Here is a 17276-nt window from a genome sequence, read left to right as displayed (position 1 = left end):
TTTCAGTGGTGGACAAAGTCATCGTAAGAGGCGTAGAAATTAATCACGGCGGACGTCGGACGCCTTTTTGAATATTAAAATATTTAGTATTACATTATATTCAACTTACAGATATGTATGACATATATTGTACAACGACACGTGAGCCATTAATATCGCTTATTTTTTCTCTACAACTAGGCAATATAATTCCTCTAAATGATGAGAAGGTTTGGAGAACCTAACAAACGGACATACACATTTTGAGCAGCCAACGACCGGATACAGACATTTTTCCCAACAACCGGACAAAGTCATCTGCAACTAGGTTGTAATGGATTAGAATCCAACACCTGCTTTAAAGTACGACCATGGTACTTTTTGAAACTATACGATATTGGTTTTGGCACCTTATCCAAAGTGGACGCGGATTCACACCCAAGTAGGAGCATCTTTTTTTCTTTCTAAAATTTGACACAAGAAAAGATTTCTTCCCGGGAAACAAAAAGACTCGAACGCGTTTTAAATGTTTCCATCTATTTTCATAACATATTCCGATACATCACGAGCGCAAAGCAATTAAAATATACCATGAACATGTGTATGTATGTTTGCATGCACAGTATCGACATATTACAACCAAATTATGTACCTACTACTGATATTTGATGTTTGAAAATGTCGCAAAAATGCTGCTTGAATTTATTATTTGTATTTACTTTTGAAATAGTGTGTGCCCTTAAATTTTGTAAATTAGATACGACCCAAAGAAAAAGTTGATCGATCTTTCCTCTTTTGCTACATGTTTTCTTTGTTTCAAATATTGTTCAATTAATGTTCAAGTGCGTAATAACTTTTTCTTAAACCATTAGTGTTGTTGTAAAATGTTATAAAGTAGAATAACGTCATTGTAATAAATGGGAAAATTCTGAGTTTTAGCAGGGAATTCATTTTTTCCTTTTATAAGGAAACCTTATAATGGTGCACAAATACGCCAAACAGCAAGACAATTTAAACAATTATAGGATGTGTGACCTATGACATTCATAAAAGAAAAACCTCTTGTGATGTCTTATACTGATATTCTGAACAGAAGAACTCAAACCTTAACTCCAACCATGAATATCAAGACGCTTTACGTCTGACGTTAGCGACATATATTTTATTGTATTAATAATTGTTGATGATACCCCTGGACACTCTCAAGAAACCTATGGTGTGGAAGTTAAACCGCTTTACATGCACACCAGACCACAGTTTAGATACTAATTACAGTTTCTCAGGTGTTACATAGTAGCGCATACACTGTCTGTGGTGAACAAAACCCAAACAATAGCTTTTCTCAGCAACTTAAAAACACTAAAGCAATTAACAACTGGTTGAATTATTAACAATGATGTGTTTGTTATATGCCTATCAATTTACTTTTCTATAGCCAACAGTTAACATTCAGCGCGCCGTTTTGAAAAATCATTGTCAAGATTCTGTCCAAACCCGTATCAGCATAGTAGCATTTGTCGATTGGTACCTTTTCCAGACTGATGGGTTTTTTTTTTAAGATTTTTTTTTCAAACTTTCTATTATTCAGTAGCATACATTTTAGGATCGTTCAACTTTTCCTAAAGAAATGGATTCGAATGTATTCAATTGCTAATTTGTATATATATTCAATAAATACGACATCGAACTTCCGGGACATTTCCTGTAAAAATTAAGCTATTTGCATTTGCCATGGTGTTAACTTAAAGCAGTACGTTTAAACATGTAAATGATCAAAGGACACATCAATTAAGGAATATTACAATATGACGCTTTTCTGACTGTCTGTAACACGTAATAAGAATAGCTGCTTTGCATATGACATCTGATGATAACATAAACGGTTGAAACTCATTAGAATGAAAACAAAAACACAATAGAGGTATCAATATTTAGTATGCATATAACACAAAATAACAGTTATTTCAAATTCTGAACAGTAAAAACCATTCATGATACATATGATATGAAACTTTTCATGAACGGTTAAGATCAAGGAACTCCATTATGCACCTGCCATTGATGTAAAACTCGGTGTTGGAATGTATAAATCAAAATTATGGATGTAATAGATCTGCAGTAATGATCAATTACATGACGTACCAAGGTGATGCATGCCAACAATATCAGTAAAACCAAACATTTTTTGCGGACAAAATGTTTCATCGCTGCGTCTTCTATTGTCTTTCACTTCAAATACACTTCCGATTTTAATGTTAAAATGTTTATAGACTCTAACGAGTAACATAATAAACTGCAGCCGGATTCATTCATTCGTATCACACGTAATTATTACAGCTGTCAACAGCTTGGTTTATTTATTAGAGGTTTTATTTCCATTAAACATGGTTTAATGAAGTGCCATTTTATCAGATTTACTGCACTGCACTTTAGTATTCAAGCTATAAAAAGGTTATTAGTACGGGAGGTTGTAATCGACTCAAATATTATTTTTGCAGACACGGAAAGCACCTCATGAAATCAAATTCTGCTTGATCCATGCGAGTGTAATCCGACCCCCGGGTCATTTAGCAGTTCTAATTAACCTTACTGGTTTTAATCATCAACAAGGGACGTTTCAACATACTAGGAAACAAAATTTGCTTTCATAACGATGTTATATATCATGCAATGGTACTTTTATGTTTGTTTATATATCATAAGTTAATTGTATAGTAATAAACAGAAATCAATTAAACATTCCTTTTGTCCAAAATATTATATATAATACTGAAAAGTTATCATTTTACCCATGTGACCGTCTCATTATTGTGTAGAATTTAAAAAGGACTCTAATTTCTAAATGATATAAAAAAATAACAATACATTGCCCTTTTAATAAAAAGTACAAACTCTCATGTGTCACATGTGTCTTCTATCGAACCCCTTTTTGGCATATTGGTAATAATTTTGACTTTATGACCAAAGTTGCTAGACAGTAAGTATCAAAACACAATGGCATAGATACATGAGTGTTTAATCTGATGTGTTATGCTATCAAAATAATTAATCTTCAATCATACGACCCGATTAGGCAAATATACCTATTTCCTTCTTCATTGTCACCACGATCAAGTATTACACCCTATCTTGACACCATCTGTTTCGTTATCGCTGTGAAACATATTGGTAACCCTGACCTATCGTTACCTGCTACAGATTGAAAAACAGCATGTGTCACCACTGGGCAAATGACTAATATCTCACACCTTTCTTAATAGCGGGGATGCAAAAAACCTTTCGATACTCACGGATAAGCCTGGAGCTCGTTGATACATCGTTTCATGAAGGCGGCCTATAAATGCTCAGGTAACCGGAGGGAGAAAGTTGTCAATTTCACTTAGGATGGACTGGAAACGTATGTTTATGCTAGAAAGGCCAAACAAATAATAAGTCTCGATTGGTGAACTGAGCTATCCGTAATTATAGGGGCCGACTCTAACATACTTCTATGGAAAAAAAAGAAATTGAGTGCGAACAAATATTACAAAGGATGAAAAAGCCTTACTGTATTTAAAAAATTATTCGGTTTTGATTGTAATTTAGTACCGGGGTGGCAAAAAAATAAATAATACTATGTCCACAGAAAAGACGCATATATAAATGGCTTATTAACACTGATATTTTATCAAATAAATGTACCTTTTTACCGGCATGTCACATGAACCAGATCAATTGTTTTCTTTGGCTTTTAACCGAAATGTTTATCAAAACATATTAAAAAATAGAATAACGAAACGTTATTTTGCAAGATCTGATAACGATATTTTCAATTGAAAAAGTTTGTAATTAGAACGCAACGTATTTTTTACGCGGAAAATTTTAATTGGTTTTATGGCAATACGTGTTGATTTGAAACCTTGGATTGTATTTCAATGAGTCTTGTTTAATTTATACCTGACTCTGTCGCTGTTGAACAATCAGCCGTATTTCATTCATAAAATGCAAATTTCATGAAATGGGTGGGTCGTTTGAATGGAAATTTTATCAACTTTCATTGACATTGCATACATTAGTTTGAACGTTTTAAAGAACAACACTTCAATATCACTGGGTAAGGCGATATTTTATTTTGGCAACATTTTTATAATATGTTCAATTAAGTCGTTTAGTCTTCCTTTTATAAAAAAGCAAAATAGTAAACATTAGTTTGTAAATCAATGCAAATGTCGTTTTCAAATATACGTTTACTTACACTGTTTATCAAAGTTTGAAATCATTCTTTAAGATACAGCTCTTATTTAAACAGTTGATGATGGTTTTACTCATTAAAACAATGGGCTTTTCACATTTCACACAAAATGGTGTTTGGATGTTTTACCCGTTACACGTGAACGTGTCCCTTTAATTGTAAGTATGCGTGTACAACGCGCTATGTCAGATATGCGCAAAATGAATATAAAACTGGTGATCATGGGATCATAAAATTGATAGCATAGCGACAAACAATAAAATAATGAGGATATTGGACTTATTTGTTCTAACGTCAGGTGTACTGGAATGTATGTATCGCTGTGTTAGATCCACAACCTAATATTTATTTATTCGGAACAGTACATCTGGTTCAACTAGCGATTGCATCTCACCTGTTGCAGGCAGTTAAACATAAAGTCATACCTTCGTAATGACAATGTTTCTATGTGGTGGGATGCGGTTAAAAAGATTAAAACGAAAAGCTTCTATAATTCTGTTTGAACATAAGAGAACAGTTATCGCTTGAAAATATTCGAAACAGAAGTAAGAACGTTTTTATGGAGTTTCGCTGTTGAATGACAAGGAGAGGATATTTATTTTAGAGAAGTTGGAAAGAATATTGTGTTATGATAAGTTGAAACGCTATATCATGATTTAATAGTTGAACAGTGTTTATGTTCATTTTAGTTTTGGTTATAATATCAAATTTCGCTTTATCGTTACATTATTACGTACAAAGGAAGCATGGATATCATGTAACATAGATCTGGGCCATGGAGTCACATTACAAAATATAAAATGAATACATTAATGTGTTTTTCGACCGAGAGCAGGAAATGCTTTCAAACTTCAGTAAAGTGTATTGGTGATAATTGCGCATTAAGGCGATGACATTTAATGGTGACCGCCGGGACGTTTTACGACCTGATATTGCATAAATACACCAAGCGATGTGTGTATGATCATACAGCAAATGCTTGGACAATAAATATTGGTTGTGTGAACGCCACCGTAAGGCAGATCGCTTCATCGAGGGAAACTTTATGTCTGATCATTAAGTCAGGGAGCAGTTTGAGTGACAAGGCGTTGAACAAGTGGATAAGAAAATATTCATGAGTAACATATGTAAGATATAAGACAAATGCTACTAAGAAAAGCAGGATTAACAAGTTAACTGACCGCACTTTGTAGACAAAGTTTCTACCAGATATTATATGATATGGATACTTTTATGTGCGCCTTCCTTGGAAAATAGTACAGTTACAAAATGTTCTTTGCTGTTTACTCAGGGATAACATCGATTCCTATTATTGTGGCTATCTTTGGAACTATAATTGTTAGTGGTTTCATTTACGTAAGTTCTTTCTTGAAACCGTCTTCAACTATTCCAAAACTGTACTTTAAAGAATCGGCTTTGGCATCCCACCTTCTAAAGCGATGCAGACTTATGAACCGCAAATTCGATCCACCGTGGTATTTAAGGAACGAGCATGTGCAAACGATAGTGTCGTATTTAATTCCAAAAATCTCGAAGGAGTTCGACAGAGAATATTTGCAGATCAAAGACCGGGGTGTTGTTGCGCTTGACTGGGCTTTGCATGTTTCAGTCTACAAAAGAAAGCGGTGTACAGTGTTGATTATACTTCCTGGATTAACAGCGAGCGCATACGATGTCTCAAATATGTGTAGCCTAGCTGCCCATAAAGGTTTCAGACCAGTGGTGTTTAATCCAAGAGGGTTTGGAAACTCGGTGCTAACAACAGCAAAGATTTTAAGTACCGGTGATCCGTACGATATGCGTGAAGTAGTGAAATATATCCATGGTCGTTTTCCTAAAGCTTTGGTTTCAATGGTTGGATATGGAACAGGATGTTCTATTATGCTGTCTTATCTCGGTGAATTCGGGTCATCGGCAAATATTTGTGCTTCAGCCTGTATATCAGCGTGCTTTGATAGCCCAGAGAGGATCTCTAAAGGCATTCAGGGAATTTACGATATATTTTACATGTTGAAATTAAAGTTCATTTTAAATGCTCATTCAAAAACATTTTCAAAGATTGTTAATTTTCATGAACTCCTTAATTGTTGGTCTTACAAACGCTTTGAAGAAATTTTATATTCCAAACTGTACAATATCTCGAGCGTAGATGATTTTATAGAGCGCAATAATCCCCTCAGGGACGCAGACGAAATCGCCGTTCCCTTACTGTTTATAAACAGTCTAGACGATCCATTTTATTCCAAAATGAAAATTCCATATGAACTTTGCAAGTACTATCCTCATATCCTAATGGTGTCTACAAATAAGGGCGGCCATTGTGGATTTATTGATAAACTGTGGGATGTAAGCTGGGCAGAAACATTGGCCCTGGATTATTTAGATTCAGTTTTAGATTTCACAAACAAAGGCCATAGGATTAATTACGGTAAACGGACTGCAAGATCAACAATTTGATACCTATGTCAAGGAAACAAGAATAAATGATAAATGTACCATTGTGTTATGTGTAAATTGAAAACTACAGCCAAATAGCCACATAATAAATAATAACCAAGTTTAAAGGCACACGGTCAGAGTCCTACATACACTAAACGAAAAACAACGTACTAAACAAAACAGACATAAAAGAAATGCAAATATATTTATCGGCAAATGAATGGTTACCTACTCCGGACCTTCCTCGTTTGAAGTCATTGTGAGTTTAAATGTATTACAGATTTCGAAGTTAAAGATATAAGCCTAATCGAGGACCTCTTCAAATTGAAGGCAATGAATTCTGAAGAAAAATAAATAATTTAAACCATCTAAGCAAATTAACGTACTCAAAAGGCTTAAATTAAAGTTGGCGATGACTCCTAAGATGCATACAAAGCGTTAAGCGATTCTTTGATACATTTGCTATTTTAATTTTCTACTTTAGAAATCTCCTTTCTAATTTTATGTTACAGTTTCGTGGCTAAAATTCAGGACCTTATATCATAAAAACTCAATGCCTTTAGCACCAATTTAATTTACAATTTCGCTGCTCTGAAATATAATTGATATATTTGAATGTTGAGTGTTGCTTTTTAGGTGGGAGAGGCATGATTACAAGTTATATTTAGCAATAATCATTTTTTATATGTTAGGCAATGTTCATGAAATTATACTATTGGAAAATCTGTGATCAACACAGACGCCACAAGGTTCACAAATACCCTGTTTAAAGGCAAGACCAGCAGCCACATATTTGATATCGGACTAGTCACAAGGCACAAGGTCGAAGCCAAATATATACACTGAACAAGATACACAACGTACAAACATGACCAACAGACCACATCTGAATCAACATTTCCTTATATCAATAAATGTTGGGGTCACCATATTGGAATAGTCATCGAAAAAGGAAGTCAATTGGGGTTAAACTAGCGGATAAGTACCACCAAACCTCACACTGGTCCCGAAATTGTGGTCACCTCCTTGGATCTTTCATCGAAACAGGGGGTCAATTGGGTTAATCTAGAGGATGACCACCCAACCTCATACTTGTCCCAAAACTGTGGTCACCTCCTTGGATCTTTCATCGCAACAGGGGGTCAATTGGGTTAAACTAGAGGATGACCACCCAACCTCACACTTGTCCCATAATTGTGGCCATTCCTTGAAATGGTCATAGAAACAAGAGTCACTGGGGATTAAACTCGTTGATGAGTTCGCAACCTCACACTTGCCCCAGAATTTTGGCCACGCCTTGGAACTGTCAGAGAAACAGCGGGTCACTGGGGATTAAAATTGTTGATGAGTTCCAAGCCACACACTTGCCCCAAAATTGAGGTCATGCCTTAGATCAGTCTTCATTAAGGAGGTCACTCGGGGTTAAACTACAGGATGAGCACCAAAAATCTCATACTTTTCAAGAAATTGTAATTGGATAGAAAGCCAAATCGAAGCAAGCATCAACATGAAGACAATGTAGAATAAAAATCACATAATCTAAAATCTTCCGAGTAGATACAGACATCACTTCCATCAAAAGTGCTACCTACTCATTTAATGTACCATACAGTCATACAAAAATAGCTATTTAAATTATGGGCGTAAATTTAAGGTATACAACTAGGTGTGCGTATTGTACTGTTGTACAGGTCAATCAAACAAAAACACAACAAATGCTATGATGAAATAATTCAAACGCTTCCAGACAATCTAACTCTTACAATGTGTTTACTTAAAACGAAATACATTTATGATTTTTTTTGTAGAATACTACATACAATCAGTAAATCTGATTCAAATTGACAGTATATTAGAAAGAACCTTGGAGATCACGCACTGATACCGCGTGTGTAACAGCTTTCGAGTCAAATGAGTAATAAATCATATTTTGCCTAACGCAAGCGAAGTGGAAGGAATATTTGTGTCGCTATACAAGTAAAAACATTGTGTTTCACGTTCAATTTATGGACTAGCGTGGAAAATATATTGTGGTGTTATAATCTGATAAGCTGATCAAAAAATAAACGGTCTTTCCAATTAACTTTAACCCTAAGAAATTTGGTGACTGAGAACAAATTAATAGCTTTAACGAATAGAAGTAAAACTAAGTGTTAACACCGATTGTCAGATACAAACAAGAGCTCAGTATTCATGTTTCTCAGTTTATATTATGTATTATTTGCTTCGCCTTTACCATCAGACATAACAAATATATTACTTGTTAAAATAACACGGAAATAACGTAAACAAAAGAAAATTATTGTCTTACGAGTAATGCGTATGGAACGCTAACAACACACAGTGAACACAATGATTAAGCAATGTAAACCTAGATGGTTTCTTACAGCATACACTGAACACAACTAATTGGCAATGTAGCAATGTAGCCGCAGATGGTTTCTTACAGCAAACAGTAAAAACAACTATTTAGCAATTTAGCCCCAGATGTTTGCTTACACCAAACAATGAACACACCTGTTAAGTAATGTAGCCCGTAGTGGTTGCTAACAGCATAAAGTGGAAACAGCTGTTTGGCAATTAAACCCATTATGATTTCAAACAGTATACAATAAATACAACTGTTTGGTAATGTAGCCCAAAATGTTTGCTAACAGCATACAGTGAACACAGCTGTTTGGTAATGAAACCCATAATGGTTTCAAACAGCATACAATGAACACAACTGTTTGGTAATGCAGCCTATATTGGTTGCTAACAGCATAAAGTGAACATAACAATTTACAACATAACAAATGGTTTCTTACAGCCTGCAGTGAACACAACTATTTGGCAATGTAACACTAGATGGTTTCATACAGCATAGAGTGAACACAACTGTTTCGCAATGTAGCCCAAAATTGTTTCTAACATACAGTGAACACCACTATTTGCCAATGTAGCATCAGATGGTTTCGTACCTCATACAGTGAACAGAACTATTTCGAAATGTAGCATCAGATGGTTTCTTACAGCCTGCAGTGAACACAACTATTTGGTTATGTAGTTCAAGATGGTATTAAACAGCATATATTAAACACAACTAGATGGTTATGTAGTCCCAGATGGTATTAAACAGCATATATTAAACACAACTAGATGGTTATGTAGTTCAAGATGGTATCAAACAGCATACATTGAACACAACTAGATGGTTATCTAGTCCCAAATGGTATCAAACAGCATACATTGAACATAACTATTACGCAATTTAGCCCCTGATGGTTTCTAAAAACATATAGTGTATACAAATATTTAGCAATGTAACACCAGATGGTTCCTAACAGCATTCAGTGGACATGACTGTTTGCTATTTTAACTCCGCATAGTTTCTACCAGCATTCAATGAACATAACTATTTAGCTATTAAGCCCCTGATGGTTTCTTACATCATATAGCGAACAAAACTTTTTGACAAAGTAGCACCAGATGGTTTCTAACAGCCTAAAGTGAACACAAATTTTGGCAATTCGCCCCAGATGGTTTCTAACAGCATAAAGTGAACACAAAAATGTTTGGCAATTAGCCCCAGTAGGTTTCTAACAGCATACAATAAACACAAGTGTTTGGCAAATAGCCCCAGATGGTTTCTTACAGCCTGCAGTGAACACAAATGTTTAGCAATGTTGCTCGGACTGTTTCTTACAACATGCAGTGAACACAACTGTTTGGCAATTAGCCCCAGATGGTTTCTATCAGCATAAAGTGAACACAAACGTTTGGCAATGTAGCCACAGGAGGTTTCGAAAATCAAAGAGTGAACACAACTATTTTGCAATATAGCTCCGGATGCTTTTTAATAGCAAACAGTAAACACAACTATTTAGCAAAGTAGCCTCGGATTGCCCCAGCTATTAACAATTGTGTTCTGTATGATATACAAGTACATTAAAATATTTAGATTTAAGTTAATGTGACTTTAGAAGATATAATTTACTTTCATGAAGCATGTAAATCAAGCAATTGGGACACGTTTTGGAAACTCCATTTCAAATAATTATTTATTAATACATTTCTGTACATAAGCCACCAACCACACCCATTGGAAGTTAATACAGAACGTCAATTAAATATTGATTGTATTGCTCCTTTGTTTATGCAAATACAATTTATTTTTATTCCATGCTGGTAACTCATACAAAAATCGTTTATTCATACTAAATTGTGAAAACGCACTAAAATTTAGCCAAATGACATCAAACCGGATTTTTCGTCCAAGCAGCTTTAACGTTTGCGATCGTTTTTTATTCTGAAAATGGTGAGCTTACCAGGATAATCAATCATTACTTTCAAAACTGCAAAATATTAGAATTGAACAAATATCAATGATTTGTTCTCGATATATAAGGCTAATTATGTCAGATCTTAAACAGGAGAATATAAACATAAATTTCAAACAAAAATCTATAATTCATGCATATCTCCGGGTTCCGAATTTTGCTGTGATTTCATGAGTACCCTTAAAAGGTTCCTCCTTATATGCAACACAGTTTCAAGTTTTTAAGAAAAAGACTTCGTACATACACTTAAATAATAGTTGTTTTAAAAAAAAACACACTATATCGTGGCTGATGAGTTGTACGCGCAAGGCAATCTTTAGTTTAATTAAGTCTAAAGTTAACTGTTTTGTTTGGTATATTTCTGTTGCATCACATACTGAAAGCGGTGAACCGAATTGCAAATAAACGCTTCAATCACCTATAGATAGAAATACGATACGGACGGAATCATTTAATTGCGTTGTTTGCCGTTACTGATGTTTGATTATTGTTGTAAGGATGATTTATCATTGTTTGAAAAGTACAACTATTAAGATATAACAAAGCGGATTGTTTTTTTTCTTTGATTGCCTCACAAATTAAGGTTTTCCATTTTCTTAATTCTGATCCTATAACTCATCGCAAAACTTAAATAATGAATTATTTCAATATTGTTTTTAATTACTTTAAAGCTGGATTGTATTCATTACATTTTTCATCTTTTGCATCAAAAATGTTCCTTAGAGTGTTAAATTAATACTGATTTATTATTTCGGTTCGTTTATGCAGTATCAAGTATGGGCGAGAGTTTACAATTTCATGAAGCACTTTCGCGTAGAAAGAAACGGCAGATATTCCAAGCGCCGTGTACATTGGTCAAACTGCGTTGCGCTTGTCCAATCAGATTGCAGCATTCATTAGCAACATCGTCATAACGCCAACCGTTTCATGCAAAAATGAAGTCAATACTAATCAACTTCTACAACAAAGAATAGTTTAATAGTATCAAAATGACACCATGTATGTAATACGCCTTATCTTTATACTGCATTGTTTTGGCATTCAGTAATTGTAATTAAACCATACTTCTTTGAAGTAACGAAGTACATTTAAATATATATAAATTACTGAGCCGTATCTTTCATCATATTTGTATATATTAATCGTTTTGACCTTGTCGTAATTGATTTTTCAAATAATAATATATGTATTTCTTGTGAATCGATGTATGCACAACGTTAATTGTATACGTACATATACAAAGACCTTTTACGTTTTAGTCATTATGATTTACCGCTTCAGATATGATATGGAACTTTTCATGAACAGCTAAGATCAAGGAACTCCATTATGCACCTGCCATTGATGTAAAACTCGGTGTTGGAATGTATAAATCAAAATTATGGATGTAATAGATCTGCAGTAATGATCAATTACATGACGTACCAAGGTGCTGCATGCCAACAATATCAGTAAAACCAAACATTTTTTGCGGACAAAATGTTTCATCGCTGCGTCTTCTATTGTCTTTCACTTCAAATACACTTCCGATTTTAATGTTAAAATGTTTATAGACTCTAACGAGTAACATATTGAACTGCAGCCGGATTCATTGATTCTCATCACACGTAATTATTACAGCTGTCAACAGCTTGGTTTATTTATTAGAGGTTTTATTTCCATTAAACATGGTTTAATGAAGTGCCATTTTATCAGATTTACTGCACTGCACTTTAGTATTCAAGCTATAAAAGGTTATTAGTGCGGGAGGTTGTAATCGACTCAAATATTATTTTTGCAGACACGGAAAGCACCTCATGAAATCAAATTCTGCTTGATTCATGCGAGTGTAATCCGACCCCCGGGTCATTTACCAGTTCTAATTACCCTTACTGGTTTTAATCATCAACAAGGGACGTTTTAACATACTAGGAAACAAAATTTGCTTTCATAACGATGTTATATATAATGCAATGGTACTTTTATGGTTGTTTATATATCATAAGTTAATTGTATAGTAATAAACAGAAATCAATTAAACATTCCTTTTGTCCAAAATATGCTATATAATACTGAAAAGTTATCATTTTACCCATGTGACCCAAGGACTCTAATTTCTAAATGATATAAAAAAAAACCCAATACATTGCCCTTTTATAAAAAGTACAAACTCTCATGTGTCACATGCGTCTTCTATCGAACCCCTTTTTGGCATATTGGTAATAATTTTGACTTATGACCAAAGTTGCTAGACAGTAAGTATCAAAACACAATGGCATAGATACATGAGTGTTTAATCTGATGTGTTATGCTATCATAATAATTAATCTTCAATCATACGACCCGATTAGGCAAATATACCTATTTCCTTCTTCATTGTCACCACGATCAAGTATTACACCCTATCTTGACACCATCTGTTTCGTTATCGCTGTGAAACATATTGGTAACCCTGACCTATCGTTACCTGCTACAGATTGAAAAACAGCATGTGTCACCACTGGGCAAATGACTAATATCTCACACGTTTCTTAATAGCGGTGATGCAAAAAACTTTCGATACTCACGGATAAGCCTGGAGCTCGTTGTTACATCGTTTCATGAAGGCGGCCTATAAATGCTCAGGTAACCGGAGGGAGAAAGTTGTCAATTTCACTTAGGATGGACTGGAAATGTATGTTAATGCTAGAAAGGCCAAAACAAATAATAAGTCTCGATTGGTGAACTGAGCTATCCGTAATTATAGGGGCCGACTCTAACATACTTCTATGGAAAAAAAAGAAATTGAGTGCGAACAAATATTACAAAGGATGAAAAAGCCTTACTGTACTTAAAAAAATATTGGGTTTTGATTGTAACTTAGTACCGGGGTGGCAAAAAAATAATACTAAGTCCACAGAAAAGACGCATATATAAATGGCTTATTAACACTGATATTTTATCAAACAAATGTACCTTTTTACCGGCATGTCACATGAACCAGATCAATTGTTTTCTTTGGCTTTTAAGCGAAATGTTTATCAAAACATATTAAAAAAATAAAATAACGAAACGTTATTTTGCAAGATCTGATATGCAACGTATTTTTGACGCGGAAAATTTTAATTGGTTTTATGGCAATACGTGTTGATTTCAAACCTTGGATTGTATTTCAATGAGTCTGGTGTAATTTATACCTGACTCTGTCGCTGTTGAACAATCAGCCGTATTTCATTCATAAAATGCAAATTTCATGAAATGGGTGGGTCGTTTGAATGGAAATTTTATCAACTTTCATTGACATTGCATACATTAGTTTGAACGTTTTAAAGAACAACACTTCAATATCACTGGGTAAGGCGATATTTTATTTTGGCAACATTTTTATAATATGTTCAATTAAGTCGTTTAGTCTTCCTTTTATAAAAAAGCAAAATAGTAAACATTAGTTTGTAAATCAATGCAAATGTCGTTTTCAAATATACGTTTACTTACACTGTTTATCAAAGTTTGAAATCATTCTTTACGATAGAGCTCTTATTTAAACAGTTGATGATGGTTTTACTCATTAAAACAATGGGCTTTTCACATTTCACACAAAATGGTGTTTGGATGTTTTACCCGTTACACGTGAACGTGTCCCTTTAATTGTAAGTATGCGTGTACAACGCGCTATGTCAGATATGCGCAAAATGAATATAAAACTGGTGATCATGGGATCATAAAATTTATAGCATAGCGACAAACAATAAAATAATGAGGATATTGGATTTATTTGTTCCAACGTCAGGTGTACTGGAATGTATGTATCGCTGTGTTAGATCGACAAATATTTATTTATTCGGAACAGTACATCTGGTTCAACTAGCGATTGCATCTCACCTGTTGCAGGCAGTTAAACATAAAGTCATACCTTCGTAATGACAATGTGTCTATGTGGTGGGATGCGGTTAAAAGGATTAAAACGAAAAGCTTCTATAATTCTGTTTGAACATAAGAGAACAGTTATCGCTTGAAAATATTCGAAACAGAAGTAAGAACGTTTTTATGGAGTTTCGCTGTTGAATGACAAGGAGAGGATATTTATTTTAGAGAAGTTGGAAAGAATATTGTGTTATGATAAGTTGAAACGCTATATCATGATTTAATAGTTGAACAGTGTTTATGTTCATTTTAGTTTTGGTTATGATATCAAATTTCGCTTTATCGTTACATTATTACGTACAAAGGAAGCATGGATATCATGTAACATAGATCTGGGCCATGGAGTCACATTACAAAATACAAAATGAATACATTAATGTGTTTTTCGACCGAGAGCAGGAAATGCTTTCAAACTTCAGTAAAGTGTATTGGTGATAATTGCGCATTAAGGCGATGACATTTAATGGTGACCGCCGGGACGTTTTACGACCCGATATTGCATAAATACACCAAGCGATGTGTGTATGATCATACAGCAAACGCTTGGACAATAAATATTGGTTGTGTGAACGCCACCGTAAGGCAGATCGCTTCATCGAGGGAAACTTTATATCTGATCATAAAGTCAGGGAGCAGTTTGAGTGACAAGGCGTTGAACAAGTGGATAAGAAACAATTCATGAGTAACATATGTAAGATATAAGACAAATGCTACTTAGAAAAGCAGGATTAACAAGTTAACTGACCGCACTTTGTGGACAAAGTTTCTACCAGATATTATATGATATGGATACTTTTATGTGTGCCTTCCTTGGAAAATAGTACAGTTACAAAATGTTCTTTGCTGTTTACTCAGGGATAACATCGATTCCTATTATTGTGGCTATCTTTGGAACTATAATTGTTAGTGGTTTCATTTACGTAAGTTCTTTCTTGAAACCGTCTTCAACTATTCCAAAACTGTACTTTAAAGAATCGGCTTTGGCATCCCACCTTCTAAAGCGATGCAGACTTATGAACCGCAAATTCGATCCACCGTGGTATTTAAGGAACGAGCATGTGCAAACGATAGTGTCGTATTTAATTCCAAAAATCTCGAAGGAGTTCGACAGAGAATATTTGCAGATCAAAGACCGGGGTGTTGTTGCGCTTGACTGGGCTTTGCATGTTTCAGTCTACAAAAGAAAGCGGTGTACAGTGTTGATTATACTTCCTGGATTAACAGCGAGCGCATACGATGTCTCAAATATGTGTAGCCTAGCTGCCCATAAAGGTTTCAGACCAGTGGTGTTTAATCCAAGAGGGTTTGGAAACTCGGTGCTAACAACAGCAAAGATTTTAAGTACCGGTGATCCGTACGATATGCGTGAAGTAGTGAAATATATCCATGGTCGTTTTCCTAAAGCTTTGGTTTCAATGGTTGGATATGGAACAGGATGTTCTATTATGCTGTCTTATCTCGGTGAATTCGGATCATCGGCAAATATTTGTGCTTCAGCCTGTATATCAGCGTGCTTTGATAGCCCAGAGAGGATCTCTAAAGGCATTCAGGGAATTTACGATATATTTTACATGTTGAAATTAAAGTTCATTTTAAATGCTCATTCAAAAACATTTTCAAAGATTGTTAATTTTCATGAACTCCTTAATTGTTGGTCTTACAAACGCTTTGAAGAAATTTTATATTCCAAACTGTACAATATCTCGAGCGTAGATGATTTTATAGAGCGCAATAATCCCCTCAGGGACGCAGACGAAATCGCCGTTCCCTTACTGTTTATAAACAGTCTAGACGATCCATTTTATTCCAAAATGAAAATTCCATATGAACTTTGCAAGTACTATCCTCATATCCTAATGGTGTCTACAAATAAGGGCGGCCATTGTGGATTTATTGACAAACTGTGGGATGTAAGCTGGGCAGAAACATTGGCCCTGGATTATTTAGATTCAGTTTTAGATTTCACAAACAAAGGCCATAGGATTAATTACGGTAAACGGACTGCAAGATCAACAATTTGATACCTATGTCAAGGAAACAAGAATAAATGATTAATGTACCATTGTGTTATGTGTAAATTGAAAACTACAGCCAAATAGCCACATAATAAATAATAACCAAGTTTAAAGGCACACGGTCAGAGTCCTACATACACTAAACGAAAAACAACGTACAAAACAAAACAGACATAAAAGAAATGCAAATATATTTATCGGCAAATGAATGGTTACCTACTCCGGACCTTCCTCATTTGAAGTCATTGTGAGTTTAAATGTATTACAGATTTCGAAGTTAAAGATATAAGCCTAATCGAGGACCTCTTCAAATTGAAGGCAATGAATTCTGAAGAAAAATAAATAATTTAAACCATCTAAGCAAATTAACGTACTCAAAAGGCTTAAATTAAAGTTGGCGATGACTCCTAA

General features: G+C 34.5%; 2 protein-coding genes across 2 annotated transcripts; both read left to right on the top strand.

The window, feature by feature from the left end:
* The first annotated feature begins 4470 nt into the window (after window positions 1-4470).
* Window positions 4471-6706, top strand: LOC128232141 (protein ABHD15-like). The gene has a single exon (XM_052945528.1). It carries the CDS (start codon window positions 5480-5482, stop codon window positions 6665-6667), a length of 1188 nt encoding a protein of 395 aa, XP_052801488.1. The 5' UTR covers window positions 4471-5479; the 3' UTR covers window positions 6668-6706.
* A 7973-nt stretch (window positions 6707-14679) lies between these two features.
* LOC128232204 (protein ABHD15-like) lies at window positions 14680-16910 on the top strand. The gene has a single exon (XM_052945617.1). The coding sequence runs from the start codon at window positions 15684-15686 to the stop codon at window positions 16869-16871; it is 1188 nt and encodes a 395-aa protein (XP_052801577.1). The 5' UTR covers window positions 14680-15683; the 3' UTR covers window positions 16872-16910.
* Window positions 16911-17276: the final 366 nt, after the last annotated feature.

Source organism: Mya arenaria, chromosome 4, assembly GCF_026914265.1.
Source record: "Mya arenaria isolate MELC-2E11 chromosome 4, ASM2691426v1".
Lineage (NCBI taxonomy): Eukaryota > Metazoa > Mollusca > Bivalvia > Myida > Myidae > Mya > Mya arenaria.
This window is presented reverse-complemented; position numbering and strand designations above follow the sequence as displayed.

Bases quoted from the DNA above. Each gene is read 5' to 3' on its own strand.
- LOC128232204 (XM_052945617.1), top strand. From the start codon at position 15,684: ATGTTCTTTGCTGTTTACTCAGGGATAACATCGATTCCTATTATTGTG.
- LOC128232141 (XM_052945528.1), top strand. From the start codon at position 5,480: ATGTTCTTTGCTGTTTACTCAGGGATAACATCGATTCCTATTATTGTG.